The sequence below is a fragment of the Neolamprologus multifasciatus genome, chromosome 22, assembly GCF_963576455.1.
Source record: "Neolamprologus multifasciatus chromosome 22, fNeoMul1.2, whole genome shotgun sequence".
NCBI classification, from domain to species: Eukaryota; Metazoa; Chordata; class Actinopteri; order Cichliformes; family Cichlidae; genus Neolamprologus; species Neolamprologus multifasciatus.
The window spans coordinates 20,199,757-20,224,510 of NC_140459.1; the positions used below are offsets into that span (position 1 = coordinate 20,199,757).

The window sequence follows — 24,754 nt, forward strand, 5'->3', positions numbered from 1 at the left end:
TTCATCAGTTGCATAGTATACTCATTATACATGCACTGAATGATTCAACCTCCACCTGTAATTAATATGTGGGTATCAATATTGACTTTCTCTCCTAAGACTTATGAATGCAGCATTACAAGTGACAGCCAGTGGGTACTGTAAAAGCTCAAGGACAGTAGGTAATAAAATGCTTCTTCAGCTGATCCCATAAGATTGTCCCTCAATTTTTTCATATCTCAAAAAACAAACTTCACCAGATGAATCTCTGGTAAATGCGAATCAAAATCTCTAAAAATACTCAAAACAGAAGGAGCTTAATTTAAAAATGAAAACATTACTTACCCTGTGATTTATTTGCTTGTTGTTGTTTTTTTTCTTCTAAAAAACGGGATAGTAATTTTGTCACTGGTAAGTTATACATGTGTTTACCCCTCTGGGATAAGAGTAAATGGCTGTTGTGAAATGGCCTTTTTAATATCACCACTCATTTAAGAAGTTACAAATTACAGTGTTGTAGTTGAGGTGTCGAACGGATGGATGGTAAAAGCTGTTTTTGAGTCTTGTAGTCCGAGCATACAGACTCCTGTAACATCTGCCAGATGGTAACAAGGAGAACAGCTGACGTGCTGGGTGGCTGTGGTCCTTGATGATGCTGTGTGCTTTCTGGAGGCACCGTTGAAGATGTCCTGAATGGTAGGAAGCCTCATGCCAGTTATGTGCTCTGCTGCTTTCACGACCCTCTGTAGTTATTTACGGCTGATGGCAGAGCATTCCGTACCAAACTGTAATTTTTGTGCTACAATAAATTACCTGATAATAAATGAGTCTGATAATAAAATGAGTAATAAGATGTTTTGATTTAAGAACTGGGTTTAGCTGAATTATCATAAGTTTGGTCTAAACTTTAACATAACTGCTCCTTTCACTGGCTGAATTTATCGGTTATGTGCAGACGTTTCCGATGTGATATTTTCAAAATAAAAGCTGGGTGTTTATGTATTTTTTCCACTGAAGTCATGTTTCAGTAAAAAAAACACAAAAAAAAACAGCCCTAACGAATTCAGTTCAAATGTAAATGTTTATTATTATTATTTTAGCCACACTTTAAATTTATAAAAGGAACCCCATCCCCGCAAAAGAAAAAGAAAGTTACAATTTTTACACATAAACAAACCGATCTAAGCATACATTTCAAACATTTCTATATTCTAAAAGTAAACGATAAATATATGTGATATTTAGTATTATTGGATGGTTACTTGGTTATTTAAACCGCTATAGTTATATATTTCATAGATGAACTTTTCTTTTTCGGTACTAAAATATTTGTTATTTATTATATTGAGATTTTAACTGTAATTTAGTCTTAAAGTTACATGTTACATAAATGTTTAATATTCCTTTAACGTTTTTCTGTCCGGTTACATGCCAATAAAGTTATTTGGGGGAAAAAATGGGGGGAAGAGGTCACGAGATAAACCGCAGCATAACAGGGGCTATAACACTGTTTGGCACGAGGAGCTTCTTATCACTTTTTAACTAGAAAATTATCGTCTGAGTCATCATGCCTCGTGGAAGACTTTTGACCGCTTATTTATGGTCTGTGTTAGCACATAGGTGTCATGCCTGACGGTGGAGGAACGATGTTGTTCGTTATAGCTGTTGTCAGTGTTTATTTAGCGTCTGTTGTCGGTGTAACTGACTCCACTCCAGACTCGTGGTATGTTGCCGCTGTGTACGAGCACAAAGTAATCCTGAACCCAGATCCGCGCGTAACCGTGTCCCGCCACGATGCCCTGCAGCACATGCAGAAAAACCTGGATATCTACGAGGCGCAGGCAGCCCGGGCAGCCCAGCAGGTATGCACATATTTAAAACAGTATTACTCATTGACCTTTACATAATTCTGTTGGCATGTCCTTCAAATTAACGAATGAATTAAATTAAGTCGACAGTGAAGACGAACAGTATTCAGAAGCCTTACAGTGCCGACCTCTTTTAACCTTGTCACATTTTCTGTTTTTTATGAAAACTGTCAAACTGTGATCTGTCATAGTCAATTTTTAACAGACTTTTTACTGAAGCAGTCATTGCTGCTTCAGAAAAAGCTGTCCACCCTTTAGTACTACTTAAAACAAGAAATTCTTTATATTGTATCAGCATTATGTTTCTAAATAAACAACCACTAATTCTTCCCCTGTATAAAGGTGTTTACTTTCACTGCAACAGATTACTGAATCTTCTTCTCTCTCACTGTCGTCTCTCTCAGGGGGCCCAGATCCTGGTGTTTCCAGAAGATGGTATTCATGGATTTAACTTCACTCGATTATCCATCACTAGCTACCTGGAAACCATTCCTGACCCTCAGGAGGAGAGCTGGAATCCATGCATGGAGCCAGAAAGACACAACAACACTGAGGTTCACAGTCATATATTTCGATCTTGGTGATGGCAAGCACCACAGGCTTAACACTGCTGTGTAGGGCTGCTCAATTAATCGAATTTTAATCACGATTACAATCTGGAAAATTTAGTTTTTACTTGTAAGCCTTAAAAGCCTATACTGGTGTTTTTATAAGTCATGTTTGACTCTATACTTTTCTGAATAGTTTCTGGGATGCTTAGAACTCGAATTGCACTGCTGGAAATAGTTTATTTTGATGCACATGCTGTTTTCTTTGCAAATTTGCATCACAGGATTGTTTTTCGTTTTTCCTGCAGTATATAAAAATTGCTGTATCTCCAAAATAAAACTATGAACACACTCAAAATAAATTTCCTGTTGTTGTAAACTATTTTTTGCAATTTTTTGGTATTTAAAGTTTTGAGGGATAAACCTCTTAAATTTCTCCAAGTAGAAATATATGTAAAAAAAAACAAAAACGATTTTCAATTTTTTTGTAGTTTATTGCACTTTTTTGCAATTAATGTAGTTACTATGGACTTAATGCATACATATTATTAAAATATGGGCTATAACAGTTGTATTGATGTATAGCAACTTGAAATGCTCCCAAAAATGGCACTACAACATGTAAAAAAAATAATATAAGCTCTGGCGGACTTGGTTCTATGGTAGGTCTTAAAGGGTTAAATAAATATCGTCAAATAATCGAGATCTCAATTTCAGTGAAAATAATCGAGCAGCCCTAATGCTGTGATGTTTTTTTTTCTTGATCAGCACCATGGACTACTGAGCCAATGTTTGTAGTGGTAAAAGCTAAGGAAAACATCCATCGATCCATTCTTTTCCACTTATCCTTTTCAGGGTCACAGGGAGGCTGGAGCCTATCCCAGCTGTCTTAGGGTGAGAGGCAGGCACAGGTCGCCAGTCTGTCACAGGGCTAACACATAGACACAGACAACCATTCGCACTCACACCTATAGGCAATTTTGGGTTTCCAATTAACCCAACCCCACTAACTGCATGTCGTTGGACTGTGCGAGGAAACCGGCGTACCCAGAGAAAACCCACGCAAACACGGGGAGAACATGCAAACTCTACACAGAAAGACCCCGGCCTGATGGTGGAACTCAGGATTTTTTTTTTTTTGAGGCAACAGTGCTAACCACCATGCCACCGTGCTGCCCTAAAGAAAACGTATACAGGATAAATAAAGTTAAACGTACGTTCACAAGATAGAGTGCTGACTTAAACATATAGTGGAACTAATAATTTGTCCACTTTACTGTAATACTCTGAATATGAGAATCCAGTCTAAAGTATAGGAAGAGCACTTTTGATAGTCTTTGACTGGGCACTCTTATCTTCAGGGCCCCAGGGGAGCTGACCCATCTACTCTGTTGGATGTAACATGCCACTGTGTCTAAATCTCATCATATTTGATTATGTTTGTTACTCAAAGGTTCTCCAGAGATTGAGCTGTATGGCTCGTCGTAACAACCTCTACTTGGTGGCCAACATGCCCGACCTGCAACCCTGTCCCCTGAAGACCAGCCCCTCCTCCACCTGTCCTCCTGATGGGCGCTGGCAGTTCAACACAAATGTGGCTTTCAGGTACATGTTAACTCTTAAAATGAAAATAAAGGGAGCGGACAAATAAACAGTTCTTTTCTATGGCCTCCTCTCCACAGATGGAGTGCATGTGTTTGTGCCTAAATAAAGACCAGTTCTCCACAATTCCCAAAAAAATGATTGACCCTAGTGCCAAAAACACCAAACATTTCCTGGAGTCAAAGTTGACACTTCTTGTTTCAATAGCTATAACAGAAACTACTACAAGAACTACCATGTATAGTAATTATTACAACTCTGAATCAAATATGTCTTCTTTCATACAGGTCAGATGGCCTTCTGGTGGCACGCTACCACAAACACAACCTATACTTTGAGGCCTCCTGTGACACACCTCCAGAACCTGAAATCATAACATTTGACACTCCTTTTGCTGGGAAGTTTGGCCTCTTCATCTGTTTCGACATCCTCTTTCATGATCCTGCAGTGCTGCTAGTGCAGAGGGTATAAAATATAACCACATATGCACTCAGAGTATATATGTAACATTTTAAAATCTCTGAAATTCAACATTTCTTGTTTATGCCTTTTTTAGGGTGTGCGTCAGTTGATCTTTCCAACAGCCTGGATGAACCAGCTCCCCCTGCTGGATTCAATCCAGTTTCAGCAGGCATTCAGCCTGGGTGCCAACGTCACCCTACTAGCTGTCAACATTCGTAATGACAGGCTCATCATGACAGGAAGTGGCATCTACACCCCTTTTTCTGCCACCTACCACCACGCCAGGAAAGGAGACCCAGAGGAGGGCAGGCTGCTGGTGGCCAGAGTGCCAGTTTTGGACCCACCTGAGTTTGAGGTGGAGGCTGGTGGTGGTGAGTCAACAATATCAGTGGCTACAGACTCTGGATACTGCTACCAAGACAACTGTGATGACCCTCCTCCTCCCTCCTACCCCACTTTCATCTCCTCTATGATGTATGACACATTTACATTTGTCCTCTTAAACGAGACACAAGGTGACGTTAAAGTGTGCAACAGCACTTTCTGCTGCCGCCTGCAGTACAGGTGGTTACTGCATGACCATAAAGAGCTCTATGCTCTTGGCGCATTTGCAGGAATACACACAGTCAACGGACGTTACGCACTGCAGGCAAGAATCACATGAATTTTAATATTTCTAAAAAGGTTAAAACTGACAACTCACTACCTTTATTTGCCACATGTTAAATATCTACAGGTTTGTGCAGTAGTCCGTTGTGGAGGGTTGGATCAGAGCTCTTGTGGACAGGAAGTGGAAGAAGCAGAGTCTAAAATGGACTTCCTGTTGGAGGGGAACTTTGACACCAAATACGTGTACCCATCTATTCTGACAAGCCGAATGGTCCTGGAGCAGCCCGAGAGTCTGGAGAAAGCTGCCGACGGGAGAGTGACCATGAAACATTCAAACACAAAGGGTGGCCTGCTCACCACCTGCCTGTATGGACGAACGTACCACCTGGACAATGAATGAAATGTGGAGGGATCAGGAAAATAAAGTTCAGTGTTATGGTTAAGAACTGCTCCAACCTTCAGCTGTTACACATTTGTTTTATGTCTTATAAAATAAACCAAAACAAATGTCTTTAATCATCTGTTACTTAATCTTTACAGTACAAACATTGCACCAAGTAGCATTCATCCTCTCTTTGAATGTTGCATATTCCTCAAAAGGCAATATTTAATAGTTTCTCTCACACACACACTCGCACACAAACAAATCCACACAGTGACAGCCACCTTCTCTTGTCTCTTGTACACAACACAAACATTAAGAAAGTACAGCACTGCAAGTTATCCATTCCTTGGGCTGCTCATTCAGTTCATCAGTTGTACAGTACATTGGTCTTACATCCACCTGCTGTCACAATCCGCTCTCAACGATTCAATCGCCACCTGGAATAAATACGTAGGTTTCAATATTGACTTCCTCTCCTAGGAATCAAGAAGTCGATCCTAATCATGAATGCAGCATTATAAGTGTCCCAGAGTGACAGTCAGTGGCTGCTGTGAAAGCTCAAAGAACTCTGAATAAAATCTCAAGTACAGTAGGGAAAACACTTCTTCAGCTGGTCCCATAAGATTGTCCCTCAGTTTCTGTGTCTTAACAAAGAAAAAAAAAAAGCAGTCCTCTGAGCTTTTCTTCACCAGATGCTCCATTAGTAAATGTAAATGAAAAATCTTTGAAAAGATTTAAAACCACTCCAGAAAGTATCCTCAAACAGAAAGAGTTCAACATAAAAATAAAAACGCTGCTTTAAATTGAAAAGGACGCTGGGCATGTTACTGGTCGTACAGTGATGCCGTGGGGAAAAAAAAAGTGGCAAATTATTCTTTATTTTACCAAATTATTACATTAGTGCATCTTTTCCACTGTGTATGCACCTGAAGGAAGCAAGCATGTGGTTCAGAAGAGGATTATTTTTAGATTTGAAGAGACTTACCTAAGAATACTCTGCTTGTATTTACTGCCCTGTCAAGCTTTTGTCAGTAATCTATTAAGGCTCCTGAGTGGCTGGCTAACCTGCCAATATTGAGGTTCCACTAGTCCTCAGTACGTTTCTGAATCTGAGTCGTTCATTTCATCATCTCCAGAGACAGAGGACAGCGGACGTTCTGGCCTGCAGTAGGAGGCGTGGTCAGGCCTCAGTGGGGCTGGAGTATCAAAGGCCACACCTTTGGAAATGTGGTTTGAAATAGGGTGGTGGTTGATGACTGTTTGAGTAAGCGAGAGAGTGGGCAAAGCTGCTATGGTGACCATGGGCGAGGTGGGCATCATTGAGTTAAGGATGAGGGCCAAGCAGTCAGCTACATCCCGATTGGGAGCACAAGCCAAAGCTGGAGTGTAACCTGGGAATAAAAGGAGAAAAGGGGTTCATAGTACACATTAGAATTACACCTGAAGAGTACGTGTGAGTACAGTGAGATGAAAGCTGACCATTCTCATCCACAGCTAACACACTGGCTCCTTTCACCAGCAGCTCCTGGACCACCACTGTCAATCCCTTCCTGGCTGCTACATGCAAGGGCCTGCAGGTAGAAGAGTGTTACAGTAAGTTCACACTGGGTTTTGGAGGTTATCCTGCTGTTTACAGTAGGTGCAACCTTCAGGTTCTACATACGTCTGCAGAGCAGCGTTGGTGCAGTTAATGAGATTTCTGTCGCTGATTTTCTCCAGAATCAACAAGGCACTTGTCTCGTGAGCCTGAGAAGAGCAGAGAGTACCAAAGTCATCTGCAGTGACCATGTGAGATGTGCAACAATCCTGCCTTTGTCAATATGTTAAAGAGATGACGTTCTGAGCTTCACATAAATGTTAATCACGCAAAACTTTAAAAAGCTCTTTGTGTGACAGTTACGGACCAGTGCTTGTGTGTGTGGCAAAAATTATTGTTCACAATAATATGACATTCTCCAAATTGTGCATTTTAGTGATGCAAGTGAAACATGTGATGATGTGGTTAAATGTGTCTGCCAGATGTGTCCAAAGTGATATATAAATGTTCCAAGGGTCAGGGCCAAAACATACACGTCCCACACATTGCAAAAATATAAAATCTGAATGGTAACTACTTTCAACTTAAAATCTGAGACCACAAGAAAATCGCAACATTTTTAATACTGAATGACTAAATAACATTTCCTGTCTCTGAAATGCCTTTACCTTGCTGCAGGCCAAATGCAATGCTGTGTTCCTGTCTGCATCTTGCAGTGCCAGGTCTGCCTTAGCAACGCTCGCCATCACCTCTGTAACACAACACAACAGTGGAGATTAATACAAGTGAAAGGTTAAGAAATCAAGGACCATTATTTCCACAAGTTTATCCCTGTAACAGTTAGTGTACTGACCCACAGCATTGGTCTGTCCATTTAGAGCTGCCATCATCAGTGGTGTTCTGTGCATGTGGGTGTCAACAACATTTGCCTGAGCTCCATGGCTCAGAAGAAGGGAAACGCACTCCACATGGTCAGAAAAAGCTGCAGCATGAAGAGGAGTCCTGCATCAACATCAATACAGTTATTGTAAATACATTCCTGCTCACTAAGAACAAATACAAAAAAACAACAACAAAAAAATCCCTCCACGCATGATTTTAAGTCTGCATCTCTCACCTGCCCTTGGAGTCCGTTGCATTCACAATATTTGCACCCAGGGAGTCAATTAACATCTCTGCCACTCCCTCATTATCATTTATCCTAAAACACACAACGCAGCCTGTCACACACCCTCAGAGCAAATCGATCCACATAAACATTCGTGGATATAAACAGACAGAGCCTTACACAGCACAGTGCAGTGGGCTGAATGAGTTCCCTGTAATCTTCCTGAACACCTCCTGATCTAACAACACCTCCACACATGCGTCATACCCTGGAAAACAGAGAAAGACAGATGTAAAAACTGAAGAAAGTACAGTGCTGTGTCTTTAAAAAAACCCAGGTTGACATGGTTCTCAATCATTTCATGTTGTGTCCCAATACCGTTATAGCAGGCCCAGTGCAGTGGTGTGTAGCCCATGCTGTCAGTGAGGTGTGTGTGACTGTGTGAAGTGTTGGTGGCCTGCAGCAGGGCACCCAGGGCACCCACACGGCCAGAAGCAGATGCCAGGTGCAGGGGGGAGCGGCCCCGGATGTCCTTTACACTCACGCTGGCTCCCCGCTGGAGAAGGGCCTCTACACATTCCTCCTGGCCTGTCACAGCCTATGTGAAACATACAGAAAACACTAGAGAGTATAAATACCAAAATAAATTTTTAAAAAGCATATATTAAAATTTAATATGCGATTTCAGTAGACACGTGTGCCTATCTCACCCCTCGGTGTAGTGCTGTCCTGCCCCAGCGGTCCTGATTCTCCACACTGGCTCCTTGACTGAGCAGAGAGTACACACAGTCTGTATGTCCGCTCAACACTGCCAACATCAGAGGAGTCCTGAACACAGTGTGGAGATCAGGCACAACTCAGTAAGAATATTTAAGTGATTAGTTGAATCGCACAAAACAGTAGCCTACGATTTATATTTTTATTTATTTATTTATTTAAACACACATGCACACACTCACTGTCCGTTGCTGTCTTGTGCATCCACATCAATGTGTTGGTTATTGTTGTTCAACAGCAGGCGCAGGCACTCTGGGTGGCCATTCATAGCTACAGCAAAATGAAATTTTAACTTTAAAAGCCAGAAAATTCACCCTTTTCACACAATGGGAAGGCAACTGCCTGCTTATATACCTGCGGTATGTATGGCTGTCTGTTTGTGAATGTAATCCCGAGTCATGGGTGAGGCGCCGTGGTGCAGCAGCAGAGACACACACTCCTGATGACCTCTTGAGCAGGCCAGAATGAGGGGGGTGCATCCCTCTGGGCTCCGAACATCCACATCAAGCAGGGATGACAAGAGCACCTCTAAGGCTCCACAGTGTCCATGATAAGCCTGGACAAAGTGAAAAAAGCACACACACACATTATGTTAAATGGGATGGCTGTGGCTTACTAATCTGAAGGTTGGTGGTTCAATACCCAGCTCCTCTATATAACTGTCAAAAGGATGAGTGTGTAACATTAAAATTGCTTGAGCATAGGAGAAAGTGCTTATATGAGTGGGTGAGTGTTCAGATAGAATAGAAAAGCCCTAAATAGTAATAATCCTTCTTTAATGAATGCAGAGTCAAAGATACATAGAAAAGAAAACATGCTTTAAAGAAAAAATCTTAAAACTCACTGCCAGATGGAGAGGACTAATGGGAGCGTGGCTCTCTGAATCACTCAGCATGTCTGTTCCTGATGTCTCCATTAGCTGAAACAGCAATATTACTCATTTCAGATCCAGGTTTGCACAAATGCCAGCTGCTGTATGTGCTCTACATATACTGATGGATGAAAATTGGTTGAAAACTGAAAGACTATAAAAGGTAGGAGGGCATAAGATTAGGTAAGGTAACAGGTAAAACAACGTAACATGAGAAAAAAGGGCTTTATTTACATAGAAATGTGTCATGATTTCAAAAAGTACATCAATCTATATATAAACAGATTTTAGTTTTGTACAAAATACAGATAAAAACAGCCTTTTTAATTTGATGCCATAATAAGCCAGAGGAGGGTTCACAGCTTTATCTGTGCAGCAGTTGTCGTAGCCACTACACTACAACAGAGGGAGCTCCTCGCAAAGCTCAATGGTGCTACAGTGAGAGACTGAAATTCCTCTTACCACATCAAGGGGCGTCTCAGTTGCCATCTAAAAGAAACAAAGAGACTTTTTGATATAGGGTCAGAAAACAGATTTATCAGCCTTTATGGCCAATTTTTCCCCATTCAGTGCAGCAGCTGTACACACCAGCTCCAGGCAGAGTGTGCGTCCGTAGGCCGAGGCATAGTGCACTGCACTATAACCCTGTTTGTCTCTCACACCTGGATCTGCGTCATTCCTCAGAAGGTATTCCACACATCTGGGAAAGACAATAGACAGGGTATTTCTTTTATCTCTTTTAAAGAAACACTTTAAACTTGGCATTAGGGATTCTCTGAAACATAATATTTACACATTGAACACAGAGCAGAACTTACTTCCCATCAGTGTCAGCAGCAGCAGCGTAGTGCAAGGGGCTACAGCCTCTCTTGTCCAGCTCATTGATGCTTGCCCCGGAGCCCACCAAGGCAAACACACACTGGTAGTTACAGTTGGCTGATGCATAGTGTAGTGGAGCTCTGTGAGGATCAATAAATTAAGTTAGCCACTATTCGCAGATTTAATGTGGTCAAAACTTTACCATTGTCTCCATCTCTTATTTTACTCCATTTCTAGCATCCACCTTTGTGACACCAGCACTGTACTCTTAATCCAATTTTCACATTTTATCTTACCTGCCGAAGTTGTCATTCCTGTTAAAGTCTGCTCCGATGTTTAACAGCAGGTTCAGACACTCCAGGTTCCTGTGTGGAGAGGGGGACAGCTGTGTTAATGTACCACTCACTGGTACAACAGTTAACCGCATGACATTTACAAAGTACATACACAAGCTTTCAGTTCAACCAAAACATGTGTCAGATTGTTGAAAAGAGAAAGGAAGAGTACAATGACAGCAGAATAAGTAAACTAATAATACTGAAGCAGTAAAGAAAAACAATCACCCTCCAGCTGCAGCAGCATGTAGACAGGTCCTTCCCAAGTCGTCGGGAGTGTCTATGACAAACCCTGCACAAATATGCAAGCTGCATTAATTTGGATGTCAACTGGGTAATACCACAGGCCTGAATAGTGTCAGCATTAATGTACCTGAGGACAGCAGCTTCCTGCAGCAATCTGAGAAGCCGCTGAGAGCTGCCAGGTGTAGGGGGAACATCCCATGAATGCCTCTCCTTAAAAGACAAGCCATTGCATGCAAGCATTTTTATGACAGAAAAAAAGAAAGAGATTTTATTTATCCTGACTTAACCATTTCCAGGCTTAGAGCTGCTCACTTGCATTTGATCCTTTAACACTACTGCACAGATAAAATGAAGCAAGAAGAGAGACAGATGGTGAATGTCAGTTGTTACTAACTTGGCTGTGTTGGCTCCGTGTTTGATGAGCGCTGTAATGATTAGCTCGTGGCCATAGCGGGCAGCAATGTGAAGGGCAGTGTTTCTGCTCTTGTCCTCACAATCAATTTCAGCTCCTACACCCACATAAATCAGATAGAATTATATTTTCCATTAAAAAAGCCGGAGCAATATCAAGAAAAAAAAGAGCATATTGTGCAACATATGGGGCATACAGCACACTCTGAGATCCAAACTAATTTGAATCCATGCATGAGACAGACAGCACTCGGCGAGGGCTCTCACCATTTTGAATGAGAGCCTGAGAGCAGGAGAACCTTCCATGTGTAGCTGCCATGTGCAGGGGAGTCTTCCCATCTTTACTCTGAAGAGAGAGAAGGCAGAGAAAGAGACATTTATTATTGCAAAATGTACATATTACAAATATGAAATCATTAAAACATCAGCTATTCAACTATGAGTCTAACTCAGAAGTGTTAGAAAGATAAAATGAACAGAAGCTATCACAGACGCCACTGTGGACCACCCACACACACAAAATGCTTGAGCAGCTTGCTGCCTTAGGGAGTCTCCCTCCCCCTCCATCATCCATATGGCCTTGCACCTTGTTGCTGTAGGGACCCAATATCAGTTTCCATCACTGCTACCAAAGTGCTAAAAAGACAGTCCCTCTAGCTTTCAACTCAATTCGGAGCAGGATGCATACTAGTAAACACTGAGGACATACAAGATAAAATTTATCCTTTTTTAATACATAGACAAAGGAGCATTATGCACATACTTCCTTCTTTGGAAAGCAAATACTCTCCCTTGGATGAATTTCTAGTTTCAGCTTTTTTAACTGCATGTTAACATTACCTGCAAGTTGATTTGAGCCCCATGGGCCAATAGCAGCTCCTGGCACAGCGCCCCCTGGCGTGAGGAGGAAGCAAAGTGGAGGGCAGAGAAGCCCCTCTCGTTCACCTGAACCCAAGGGACCAAGTAACAGGATAAACACACAATTACTATGCACATGCAACGTGGCAGAGAGTGATGCGCACACACCTGGTTAACACTGGCTCCTGCCTTGATCAGCTCACCGACAACCACATCCTGTCCATTGTAACAAGCCAAATGGAGTGGTGTGTTGCCATAGGCATTAGCCTCATTTACCTATGCACAGAGGAACAACATTTTCAATTTAACCATTACTAACTACAGTAAGAAATTTTGGTGACACAGACGGCATTTTAAGGACACTGTCCGTATGTCTGTACTGACATTAACCCCGAGGCTCAGCAGGTAGTGCACTGTGCTGCTCATGCCACTGGAGGCAGCTGCATGCAGTGGGGTATAAGCCTTCTTGTCCTTACAGTCGACCTCAGCTCCACTGGCAACCAATAACTTCACTACCTCCAGGTGACCTGATACAGAGAGATGAGAAGGAGATGAGTCAAATTCACTTCTGTCAAGAACTACATGCCAGCATCTACCATTCACATCAACACTATGACCACTATGAACACTCTCACCCATGTAGGCTGCCCAGTGGATGGCTCTCCTGTCCTTCTTATCAAACGCATTAATGTTGGCTCCTCTTGACAGCAGCAACTTCACCATCTGACACACAGAATCAGATTGACAAGGAGCTGATGTGTAGTCGCCTCTGTATCTGTGTGTGTGGGAGTGAAGAAAGACTGACCTCTACATGTCCACTGAAGGCAGCGTGGTGCAGGGCAGTGCGTCCCGCCCGATCAGATACGTTGACATTGCTTAGCAACGGGACCAAAGCCTCAGCACAGTGTACCGCCTTATTGCTAGCTGCTACATGGAGCGGCGTCTGCCAGTTCTTGTCGCGAGCATTCACATCCGCACTGTGCTTTAGTAACACTGCCACAGCATCCTGAATAAAGAGTGAGCAATCATAAGGTCTACTGGAAAACAGTCTCAGTGCTCTAAGAATGTAAGCACCATGGTTTGCAGGTGGCTGTGTGGGTGTTTAGAAAGTTCATATTCTATTCATAGAGGGCTTTCATCCTGAAATCAAAATGCTGGAAAGTAGAAACTACACAAGGGACTATGTTAGTTTGGGCATGTCGCCCAGGACTAAGAAGAATAGGCAGACATTTTGACGTTTATCAAACACAAAGCCATAGCACAGGGGTTATTTCCATTTGCCCCTTTAAGGCCAGATTCAGGGAAAGATTCCCTTAACTTTATCACAACAGACCTTTCTCTAAACCATGTTAGTAAAGCAGCTAAAACATATTCTAAGCAGAAAGGGTTTGCGAAATCTCCCTTAAAAAAGGATTTGTTTACCATTACTTGTGACAGGGTCAAAGTTGTAGCGGATTCCCTAGAGGTCACATTTGCATGTGTGTTTGTGTAATGTGTTACCTCACTACAAGAAGCCACAGCTCGGTGAAGAGGAGTTAACCACTTGTTATCTTTGGCATTAACTCGGGCTCCTTGAGTGAGAAGAAGAGAGTGAGACAGGGTAAGAAAAAGGAGATGTCAGAGCAGTCACATAGTGGCATACGCAGAATCGCAGAATGTGCAAAAAGGAGGGGAAGAGCTAAATATCTTAAAGGCAAACTATCTTGTAAAAAAAGAAATAAAAAAGGCTTTTATGGGAAGGAGGATGAGCCAACAGTGGCTGGAAGATATAAAATGCCCATGATCCCCTTTTGGCACGACCCGTGTGTTAAAATAGCCCTGCAGCTGCACCTGTTACTTGCACTTCATTGAGAAACACTGAATGCGCACACAGTCTCACATTTATACGCGCACTACAGCACCCTACTCTCTCGTGTTACACGTATGCTTACACTCAGGCGTTTAAGTGTAAGCTCCTCCCACTGATGTGCTCAGCTTGCTTCACAGAAAATGAAGCCAAAAAAACACTCGTATCAGATTGTTGACAGATCACAAGAGCGGTCACTAGTCACCATGAGACTGTAACTGAGCAGTGAGCACAGCATGGAAATTACTGAGAAACTGCGTGTTATGATAAAAGAGATGACAAACAGTCAGGCTTTTATCCCGGTTTAAAATGCACTGAGCTGTATGGAAGTAGGGAACTACAGGGGGAAAAGGGTAACATAGCATTAATAAAATACAAAAAAAAAAAGTTGTCTGTGAAGATTCTCAGTCATCCAGGTCATCATAGTCTAAGAAGCTTGGAAAGAAAAGCGTTCCTCTTGGGAGGACACTCCCACGAGGCTCTCACAAATTGCATATTTTAATAAGGAGAGAACAGCTAATTATTCAGTATTGCTTTGAGTATCTTACTGATCAATCAGCATGATGTAAATAATGCTTTTAAGACTCGTGCCTAAAAAATACTACAATTTGAGTGAAGGGATATAAACATACAGAAGGGGTAATGAGGATACAGACATAACTGTATTTGTCCATCCACCCAGGCATTATAACTAGAGGTCCATAATTAGGTAGAAATTAAATCAAATGATGGCCTTAACAGGCAGCACGGTGGCACGGTGGTTAGCACTGTTGCCGCACAGCAAGAAGGTCCTGAGTTCAATTCCACCATCAGGCCGGGGTCTTTCTGTGTGGAGTTTGCATGTTCTCCCTGTGTTTGCGTGGGTTCCCTCCGGGTACTCCAGCTTCCTCTCACCGTCCAAAGACATGCAGCTTGTGGGGATAGGTTAATTGGTGTGAATGTGAGAGTGAATGTGAGTGTGAATGGTTGTCTGTCCCTGTGTGTTCGCCCTGTGACAGACTGGCGACCTGTCTAGGGTGTACCCCGCCTCTCGCCCTATGACAGCTAGGATAGGCTCCAGTGCCCCCCGCGACCCTGAAAAGGATAAGCGAATGGATGGATGATTAGCTTAACAGGTGAGCTGAGATGTAATGTTTACCTGAGAGGATGAGAAGTTCAATGATCTCAGCATCTCCCAGGTAAGCTGCAGCATGCAGCGGGGTCCGCTTCTCGTTGTCCTGGGAGGACGTTATGAAACAAAAACAATCAGTAAAGAATAGGTTTCACTTCTCGTTCAGGTCACACAGACACACATCCTGAGCTGTGACATCATGTGCGGCATGCCAGAACAGAATCAATAGACCTTACAGTGTTGCAGACCACAGGAAGTGCCATTCAGTAAAAATATCCATCATCGGGTCCCTTTTATTCTTCACTTCAACACACATCTCACCCTTTCAGTACAATTGAGACCAATCAGTGAGGTGGGGCTATAAACAAATCTCATGTGACTGGAATAGGCCTGGGCTACTGTAGCTGACTCCAGGGAGAGCTGGTGTTATGACCCCACCATTATAGACCCACAGAAATCATACTGGGAAAACACACAGGAAGACTGGGACACAGACTGAATGAAATTGGGGAAAAAGGAGAGAGCCAGTGAAGCTCGTGTCCTTTCTCCTCTGAAAGGTTAGAGTGTTACAAACAGTTCATATGCCCTGTCTGGCTGGCAGCTACATAGGATGCAGAATACAGAAAGCTGCCAAAAAAGCACTCCGCCAGCCAATCGATAAACCCAGATCAGCTGTGGGCTGCCGGCTGCCTGCTGCTCCCCTCGCTGTTGTTTATGTGCCCTGTGGCAGTGAAAGGCAATGCTAATGTGTTTGTGTAAATTATTCTAAAACTAAACGACCTGAAGCAACAAAAGTGTGTGATTTACCTGAATGTTGACATCCTCTTTCTTGAATATGAGGGCGCGAACTTCATCTGGGTCCACATTGAAGATGGCTCTCAACAGAGATGGCTATAGAGATTAAAAAAAGAAAGAATGATGAGAAAATGCCAGCGTATAGCACTATTGGAAAGGCAGTAATTTTCTATGCTGACAAGTGTGTTATCAGAGAGAGTTATGAGTGTTTCAGACGGAAGAGTCTTGCACACACACAGAGTATAATCCCAGGCTGGGACAGAGCCATAGGTCACATATGGCTGTATATCACCTATTTGTTTATGAGTAGCAGTTTTGGCACATAACTGTTCAAATCTGTAAGGGAGGGGTTAATCCTGAGCATTCTTGCCACGTTGTGCTGCAACAGAAAGTAAATAAAATGTAAAAATAGAATAAAATAAAAATGAATAAAATACGTTTATGAATAAAGAAGAATTTTGAGTACATTTGCTAAATTTAAACAAGTTATACAAGGTCCTCCTCAAGAAAGAAACTGTGAATGAATGACAGGCACATGGTTTATCTTTAGCCTCTGTTTAATCTATGCTCACGGTCATAAATGTAAACAGCTGCCATGAGGTTGACAGCATACTGAGCGGGATTTGTAGCCAGCGATGCCCTGCAGTCATGATAAAAGTAAGATTAAGAAAAAACAGCATCCTCCTTTTCCTTGCATCAGCCTTTATTTTAAAACTGCTTTCAGCTTTCAGAAGTGATGAATTCATAATAAAGGGTAATTTGTCATCTCTGAGATTTAACCGTTTGTGTCTTTGATAGAGAAAAATAACAAAACTCATGCAGCACAGCAGACATTTGGTATTATAATAAATCGCCTTAAAGACTGCCCTAGTGAGCCTCATCTTTGTTACCAAGATTTGAGCAATGTAGAAATTTTAAATGAATGCTACTGTTCTCTAATTGCAGCTTCCTTCTTTCAACACCTATAAATAAAAAAAGTGTTTTTCATTTGCTGCAACAGTAGTGAAAGTGCCTAACGCTAATATGATGGTGCTGATTTTGGCGAGGCTCTAATCTTCAAATGCTGCCGTTCGCTCTTTTGCAACCTATCAAGTATGTTGCTGAGGCTCCATGTCTCTTACTGACAAACCTTTTTTGCTAGAGTGGTTCGCCATGGTCAAACACTGCTGTTCAGTCTATACTTAGTACTATCTAGTGTTAATAAGCACTACAACAAACACTTCACCTTATTTTCAGCCTTCTTCTGTTTTCCCCAACCTACTCTCATTACCTCCAAACTAAAAATAAGTAGGGCTGTCTAGCATGCCGGCATCCATCTCTTGCCTATTACAATGATGACCACTAAGCTAATGTAAGTGATTGAAGGAGGTCCCCATGCATAAACCCTGTCATCACAGCTGGCACATCTTCTTTGGCTTCCCCCTCTTCAGTGCATGCTTCAAAGAGCAGTTATCATAAGATGAAACGACTTATTAGCATGTTCCAGCAGAAAGCTTGCCCTTTATACATCCAACAGCGGAGACTACAAAGACCAGGGCTTGCTTTTAATCTATACAAACCAGAGCAGTTCTCATGTGGCAGGACAACACTAGTGCTATATTTAGTGGCACAAACCATGTGCCGAAAGTGCACTGTATTTTTTTAGAATTGTACATGAAACAGTACAGGTATAAACATCAGACCAGAACTAAAAAGTGCAGTGGTCTACCTTAAATCCCAGTTAATGCTGTCATTTACACACAAAACTGTAGATGGTACCCTCGTTAAAACCAGCAATTTAGAGATTCAGCAAACAGTCCCATCTCACCTTGTCATCCTCAGTGGCTACCTTTCGAGAGGCATGATGGGATCTGCGGTCTGGGGATGATTTGGGCCGTGGAGGTGGGGATGAAGAGCAGGACTCATCCTCCTCTACCTCCTCCAGCACCACAATACACACACGGCTAGCCCGCTCAGACCGCATCGGGAACAAACATTCACACGCCACACAATCACTCACTCACACACACACGCTCTGTCACTCACGCACATGAATACAGAGTGTTCCTTCTCACATATGTGCACAATTCAGCGGCACAAAGGTCAGCAGTAAATCCCGCACACATAGTGTTTTCCTCGTAAACAAGCGCTGCACATCTTCGCAGAAAAAAAACCCACTCTGAAATCCGGCTCTGTCCTCTATCTGTCAGTGTTGCTTTGCGGCATGTCTCTTTATCCTCCTCCTCTCTCGTCTCCACACTCACACTCTGTGAGCAGCAGTAGCGGAGACGGCAGGGAATTCCTTTGCGTAATGGTGGCAGTAAGAGGCATGCGGCAGAATGAGCTGCGCACAGGAAGCTACATATCCTCGCTGCTGTGCTGCAGCCAGGAGCACATACGCAACTGATGCAAACACACACGCGTGAGCGCACACACACAGATTAGCATAAACGTGGGAGGGGGCAGCAGCACCTAATGTATGTGTGGGTATGCATCGCTCATTTCAGGCAGACTGCTGAAGCCAGCTCTTTCAAAAGAAGAGAGGGATAGGAGAGGGAAAGGAGGGGGAGGGGAGAGGAGAGAGAAAAAGAGAGCCAGGGAAGAGAAAGAGAAGGGAGGGAAAGGGGAGTAGAGATAAAAGGGGTGAGAGACAGAGAGAAATAAAAAGAAAAGGAGTGGGAATGGGAGGGGATGATTGTAGGCAGGTACCTGGAGCACTACAGAACAGCTGTGTAAGTTAACAGTGGAAAAAAAGAAGAGCAGATAAAAGAGAATCAAGGTAAAAAAAGAGTGACGAGAGAAGTAAGATTTACTGGGACAAAGGACAGCTATTTGATGCGTCACTGTAACCAGGTCACTTCCTGGTCAGGGCTTATCCTGACTGTCCAGCTAACGAGCATGACAGTACTTCCACTGTTTTAACTGTAAGAACAAAAGCGAAAGTCTAATAATGCTTTTCGAGTAAAAGCTTCCCTCTCAAGGAACAGAAACCATGCTGTTTGTTGGACGTTTGAGCTCGGTCCAGATCCTTGCTTGTTTACAACTCTACCTAACTCAATCTACCCTTTGTCTTATCATTAAGTACCGATGTAATAAAACTCCTGTGTCTGTTATTGCCCATTAAAGTAATAATGTCAAAGACTGCTCATATTTTGTTAACTGGCCATGCTTCAGGCATCTTAAAAGCTATAATCAACATAGATTGTTAAAAGCAACAACAACAACAAAAAAAACCCACATACACACTTAAATGTAGTGCTGTTTTTAGCTAAATGGGGTGTAAATTATCTGCATTTTATAAAGCTGGTGCTACAATAGAAGTCCCCTTTCATTTTGTATGCTGAAGAATCAAAGAAAATGAATACCACATTGTTGTTGTTTTAGTTTGTGTGTGCCCCTGTCCTCTTTGGTGTACTGGTGGCATAGCTTTAGAAGTTCCCATCTCCTCATTATAAAACTGGAACCAAATGGCTTTGCCAGAGAATGTGAGGGTAGCTAACAAGACCAGTCTGTGCGTGCAATACTGTGTGTGTGTGTGTGTGTCTCCTTCATATTCAACGCAGATCCTAAAAAGAGCAATCTTGCCAAGCCACACATCCCTATTAACTCAGTGGGAGGGATGGCACAAGGCAAATGAGAGAGAGCGATTCATTTAGAAAGAGCCTTTGTGCAGGCCTAAATTTTAAGTCTAATGGTTTTAGCATTTAGAAACGTAATATGAAACACAACATACAATTTCCCTTTTCCTACAGTAATCACTCTGCCATTACAGATTTGCATCAAAAGCACAAACAAAGAATGATTTTCAAGAAGCAAAGCATGTAAACAACCAGCGTTTTGTCTATCCCACTTGCTAGCACTGGGGAAACTCTAAGCAGAGCAGCCCGAAGATATTTACAAAGCAAATTTGTTGTAATCCGCTAAACAGAAGTGAGTATTTCTGTCTGTATCCATCCAAACTCAAAAGCAAAGCCAAAGCAGTGGATGTGGAACAGGCTGGAAAACTCCAGATACAGTAAAATGAATGATCAACATCATGTGAAAAAACAATCTAACAAATAAATAAACATTTTGTTAGGTTGGTCTTGTGTGGTGTGAAAAGTCCAGTGTGACTGCAGCTACTTCACGAGAGACCTGGCGTGACAGTGTGCATGTGTAAGAGAAAGTATGCAGGCCTGCACTGACCTCTGCTCTGACCCAGCAATAGGATGCACGGTGTGTAACATAATCCCAGAAACACAAAGGGCAGTGCGTGAGAGTCTGTGCTGGCACAGACAGCAGTAATAAACCTGCTGATATCAGCTGATACTGTGAGATATATTAAAAGGTTTCAAAGATCATCATGAGATTATCTGTAGTATAACTTTGCTGTTTTGATGTGTCGCCAGAGCCATCTAGAGCTATTATACCTCTAGAAAAACTACAAACAGAGCAGCAAAAACTACAAGTGGAAGATGGCGATTAGTGCAGCTGCTGCGATAGCTCTCCCTTGACTCATTATGTATGAAAGTACTGTGCGTTGCTATCCTAAAATACAGGTTACCATTTTGCTCAAGAAAGCTGATATTACCTTTATGAAATCATCTGTATGATAGGCTGAAATGTTTGTAATGGCTAATGTTGTAAATTGCTTAAGCTAAGATAATCTAACTAACTTTATACCTCGTGGTATCGTTAACCACCTACTCTGCATCCATTCAACACTTTAATCATCATTAATTGGTGTCCCATCAACAAATTATTTAAACATTTTAAATAAATGGTCTGCTACCATCACGTCAGTGTTTTAATACAACCTTTGAACTAGTACGCGGGATAGACTTTTTAAATTATTATTATTACTGTGATATTGAACTGGCCTCAAGATATTGATAACGATTACTAACTTTCTGGTAATACGACACAACTGGTATGATGTGTACTAGGTATGTCACAATGACTGCGCTGACAATAACTGTGATATTTAAAAATGAAATATCAATATTGTATCAGTGACATTCATATGAATCTAAATAACTCTGATTTGGCTTTGGGCTTTTTTACATGTAAGGTCACAGATTCTCGCCATCTCTTTGACTTTAATTTATTTTCCAAAAAATACTAAACAAAAATAAACAGAGTTAAAGAATTTGACTGATTTAGTTATTGCTTTTTAAAATATTTTTGGCAGATTTTCTATAGCACTGGCAATTATATTATTTTGATTAATTTAGTTTTAAATGGATAATTGTTTAGTGAAAATCTGATGTGATGTGAAGTTCTACCTTTTTCTTTTAAAATCCTTCATTTGAACTGTAAGAAGAACTCTGCAGATTTATTTTAACACCATCTAACCTTGAGCCAAGATCATCTTTAATGTATTGTTAATGCGGGAGAAACAGGAACGCCGATAAAGAACAAGAACAAGCAAATTCCACACAGAACGGTCAGTTTTAACCACTGGGTCAGCTTTTGCTTTGATTATACTCAGACACAGACACGGACAGCTGGAGACCCAACAGACAAGGAGTTATTCCCGTTATAATTCTATGAACTATGCCTAAATTCCACTTCCTTGGGCGCACGTGTAGTTGATGTCACTCAGACACAAGCGGCCTCAAGCGGACCCCAGCTGACTCGCAGATCTGAAAATTCTGATCAAACTTACACTAACTATGACTAAATAAACTAAAACAAACTGTGACTCCTAATGGTTTTTCTTGTATAAGTCACTACTTTTAGCCAGATTAACCTAGAATAGACTACATACTCTCCAGGACTATAAAACTGAAAACTAAAGCAATAAAGCAATTAAGCTGTATAAGTTCTGTACACACTGCACTTGTCCAAACAACTTGGTGCATGATGGTCAGAAGCCCTCTGGTGACCGGCTATTGCATCCCATGATTCTGCTGAATAGAGACAGTTCTTTTGAGAAGTCGCAGGCCAGTAAACACATAGAAGGAGAAACATTTGAAATGCTAATGATAGTATATATATATATTTTTTTTTTTTTTTAAAAAGGGAGAAGGAGAAGAAGAAATGATTCAATCACTTCTTAGCTGGGTCAAACAGCCTGGTTTCTAAGCAACAGGACGCCCTCTGCAGGACAAACATACGCCGTTGCCAAGAAAAATGACATTCTCGTCTCCACTTTGGCCCTCTGAGCACTCTAAGTGTGACTATTTTTGTCCCTTTGTCAACTTGTCAGCAAACAGCACAGAGAACAATAGAGAATAGAGAGAGAGATCTGACCACACACACTCTTCCGCTCATTGCGTGCTTGATGTAAGACTGGAAGACTGTTCAGGCCAGGACAGGCCACTGAGCCCCACAATACCTGACCCACTTTTTCTTGACCAAACTCATCAGAGCTTCAATCAAAGCCAATTGTGACTCAACATATAACTGAATTTCTAAGCAGTCAGTGTCACTATACTGACTCCTTGATAAGTCATTAAGAGTATAAAACATAAATTTAAAAAAATGAAAGCTTTAAATCGATAATTTTAGCCTAATGCAGAGTTTCATCTTTATTATAAAATGTATTATTAAAGAAGTTTAGCACCAGCACTACAACAGAAACACAGTACTTTGACTCACGGTGTAAAAGTCTGAGTCTCAGTTAACCTGTTCTTCATGTATGTTGACAAATCAACAAATTCCATGCCAAAAAATATTCTGTCTTTTAAATAGATTGCTCCACAATACAATTTCATTTTTAAATATACATATATATAATTCCATTTTTATTTCTGTTAAGCTTACACACTTGATTTCCTAATTTATTACATCTATCTATCAACCAATCAACCAACCAATTTTCCTTTCAAATGTTATATAACATACAAACTGCTGTCAATGTGGCTGGCTTCTCAGTGGGCCAAACGTGGAATATAAATAAATAAATAGTATGTGTCAAAACATTAATCCGACCTTTGGCTAATGATGAACCTGCCCACTTGCTATCACTACCCTGAAGACAGGAGCGTTTCCAGCAGCTGATCTGAGCCTGAGGATAATGTCTGACCGGTGAACACAGCTGAGCAGACTTGAGGGCCAGCACCAGCTGCTACTTCCTGTGACAGCCTTTCTTATCTCCAGCAACAGGTGACTGCCCGAAGCTGCCCTCGGGGGCTGAGACGGACAGCTGACAAACCTACTGGGCAACAAATTCGATCTGCAGTCTTTTAATTTGGAAGGTGCAATCCAATCCACGATATCGGCTACCTTTTACGTTATTAACCTGGCAAGGTGTACCACGCGTTAAGGATTGCGGTTGCTTATTCGCATTTAACAGGGCGCAGGAGTTAGCTAGCCACCCAGATAACCTCGTAGCTATCCAGCTGTGTTCATCGGTCCATCACCACCAGCACCAGCAACACACACACAAACAGTCAAAAGCACCCAGCCTTTGGCATGAAACTACTTTAACTGAACAAAGTTAATGTAAGGCAACAGGTGCTAACACGTTAGCATACTTCTTGCTGTTTTTTTCTTTTTTTTCTGTTTACGGCTATAGCTAGTTAGCTAACATGTTAGTTGACTTAATGATAAGAATGATGCAACATTAGCCTAGCATTTAGACTTTTATTTCAAAAATAACATTTTCACGGCAGGCTTAAGTCACTATCGACAAACCTAATAGTTTTATGTTACACAACTTAAAGGAAAAATGAGCAGTCGACGTGACACGCCGCTCCTTATCTCCATACTGTAAAAACTCGAGCAAACTGGCGTTAATCAGTTTTCCTCAAAAGTGTGGAGTTGACTACACCCCAACTAACTGAATTCATAGGTGAGCATTACCTGGTCTTGTATCTTCAACACAGCCATATTCCTTGAGTTAAGACCAAAGGAGGCAGCAACTCGCACGGGAGTTACTGTAAATTACCCGGGGTAGACTGAAAGGGAAAAGACGCTCCGCGGCGGCTTCTCCCTCTTCCTGTCACGGACGCACTCACTGGGAATACACAGCATCAACTTCCCCATATTTTCACTGTTATGTATCCCACTTATCAGGGAAATCATAATCTTGTTTCCCATAAACACAAAACGCAGACTCCAGCGCCCTCGCCATATGTCAATATGAATTGTATACTGATTGAAAATAAAGTAGTTTTGTATTAACTACGCTGAGATAAATTCAAAATCACATTTTTTCCTGTTTGTACAGTGTAAAAACAATCATTGTGCCACATAGAGTGAAGGCATGAAGCAACTATAGACAAACATATGAAGTAAAAAAAATTTTATTTAATTTTCAGCGTTCAATATTATAAAAACATATAGTTAGGTCAATATATAATTGGACAGAAACACAACACCATTTTTAAATTTAATTGGTAACAGAAGCTTATTATTATTATTATAAAATGAATTTGAGAACGGAACACCGGCTTTAGTTCAAGGGTAGTCAAATCATTGTATGTGTTGCATTTGTTTTCTTGAAGGTGAGGAAGTGGAATATTTTGGAAGGACTCGTTCTCAACTCAGTCAGCAAACCTTTAACCAAAAAATTAGATAGTGCCAGTGAATTTCTGGCCTAACTGCTTTATTTCAAAATTTTAAAGTCTTAAAATCATTTTTAATTACTTTCAGAAATACGAATTGAGTGCACAAGTTTGAA

At 41.6% G+C, this 24,754-nt stretch overlaps 2 protein-coding genes across 3 annotated transcripts; one reads left to right on the forward strand and one right to left on the reverse strand.

Moving 5' to 3' along the window:
• Nucleotides 1-1,046: 1,046 nt before the first annotated feature.
• ankrd28a (ankyrin repeat domain 28a) lies at nt 1,047-24,090 on the reverse strand. Of its 2 annotated transcripts, none has more exons than XM_085148658.1 (29): nt 23,935-24,090; nt 16,180-16,263; nt 15,400-15,478; nt 13,916-13,986; nt 13,221-13,421; nt 13,051-13,138; nt 12,800-12,942; nt 12,584-12,691; nt 12,398-12,502; nt 11,825-11,903; nt 11,541-11,655; nt 11,274-11,356; nt 11,129-11,192; nt 10,862-10,930; nt 10,565-10,705; nt 10,335-10,446; nt 10,209-10,235; nt 9,720-9,794; nt 9,230-9,431; nt 9,058-9,145; nt 8,809-8,926; nt 8,477-8,696; nt 8,279-8,366; nt 8,108-8,191; nt 7,844-7,992; nt 7,659-7,741; nt 7,117-7,199; nt 6,933-7,024; nt 1,047-6,844 (listed from the first exon to the last, which is right to left on the reverse strand). In XM_085148658.1, the coding sequence occupies exons 1-29, from the start codon at nt 23,959-23,961 to the stop codon at nt 6,546-6,548; spliced, it is 3,177 nt and encodes a 1,058-aa protein (XP_085004784.1). In that variant the 5' UTR covers nt 23,962-24,090; the 3' UTR covers nt 1,047-6,545. The 2 variants fall into 2 exon arrangements, with proteins under 2 accessions (XP_085004784.1, XP_085004783.1); XM_085148657.1 differs by lacking the exon at nt 23,935-24,090 and adding an exon at nt 17,975-23,900.
• On the forward strand, nt 1,605-5,584 carry LOC146493424 (biotinidase-like). Its single transcript, XM_085148660.1, has 6 exons — nt 1,605-1,841; nt 2,252-2,401; nt 3,849-4,000; nt 4,285-4,462; nt 4,554-5,108; nt 5,196-5,584. The coding sequence occupies exons 1-6, from the start codon at nt 1,605-1,607 to the stop codon at nt 5,466-5,468; spliced, it is 1,545 nt and encodes a 514-aa protein (XP_085004786.1). The 3' UTR covers nt 5,469-5,584.
• Nucleotides 24,091-24,754: the final 664 nt, after the last annotated feature.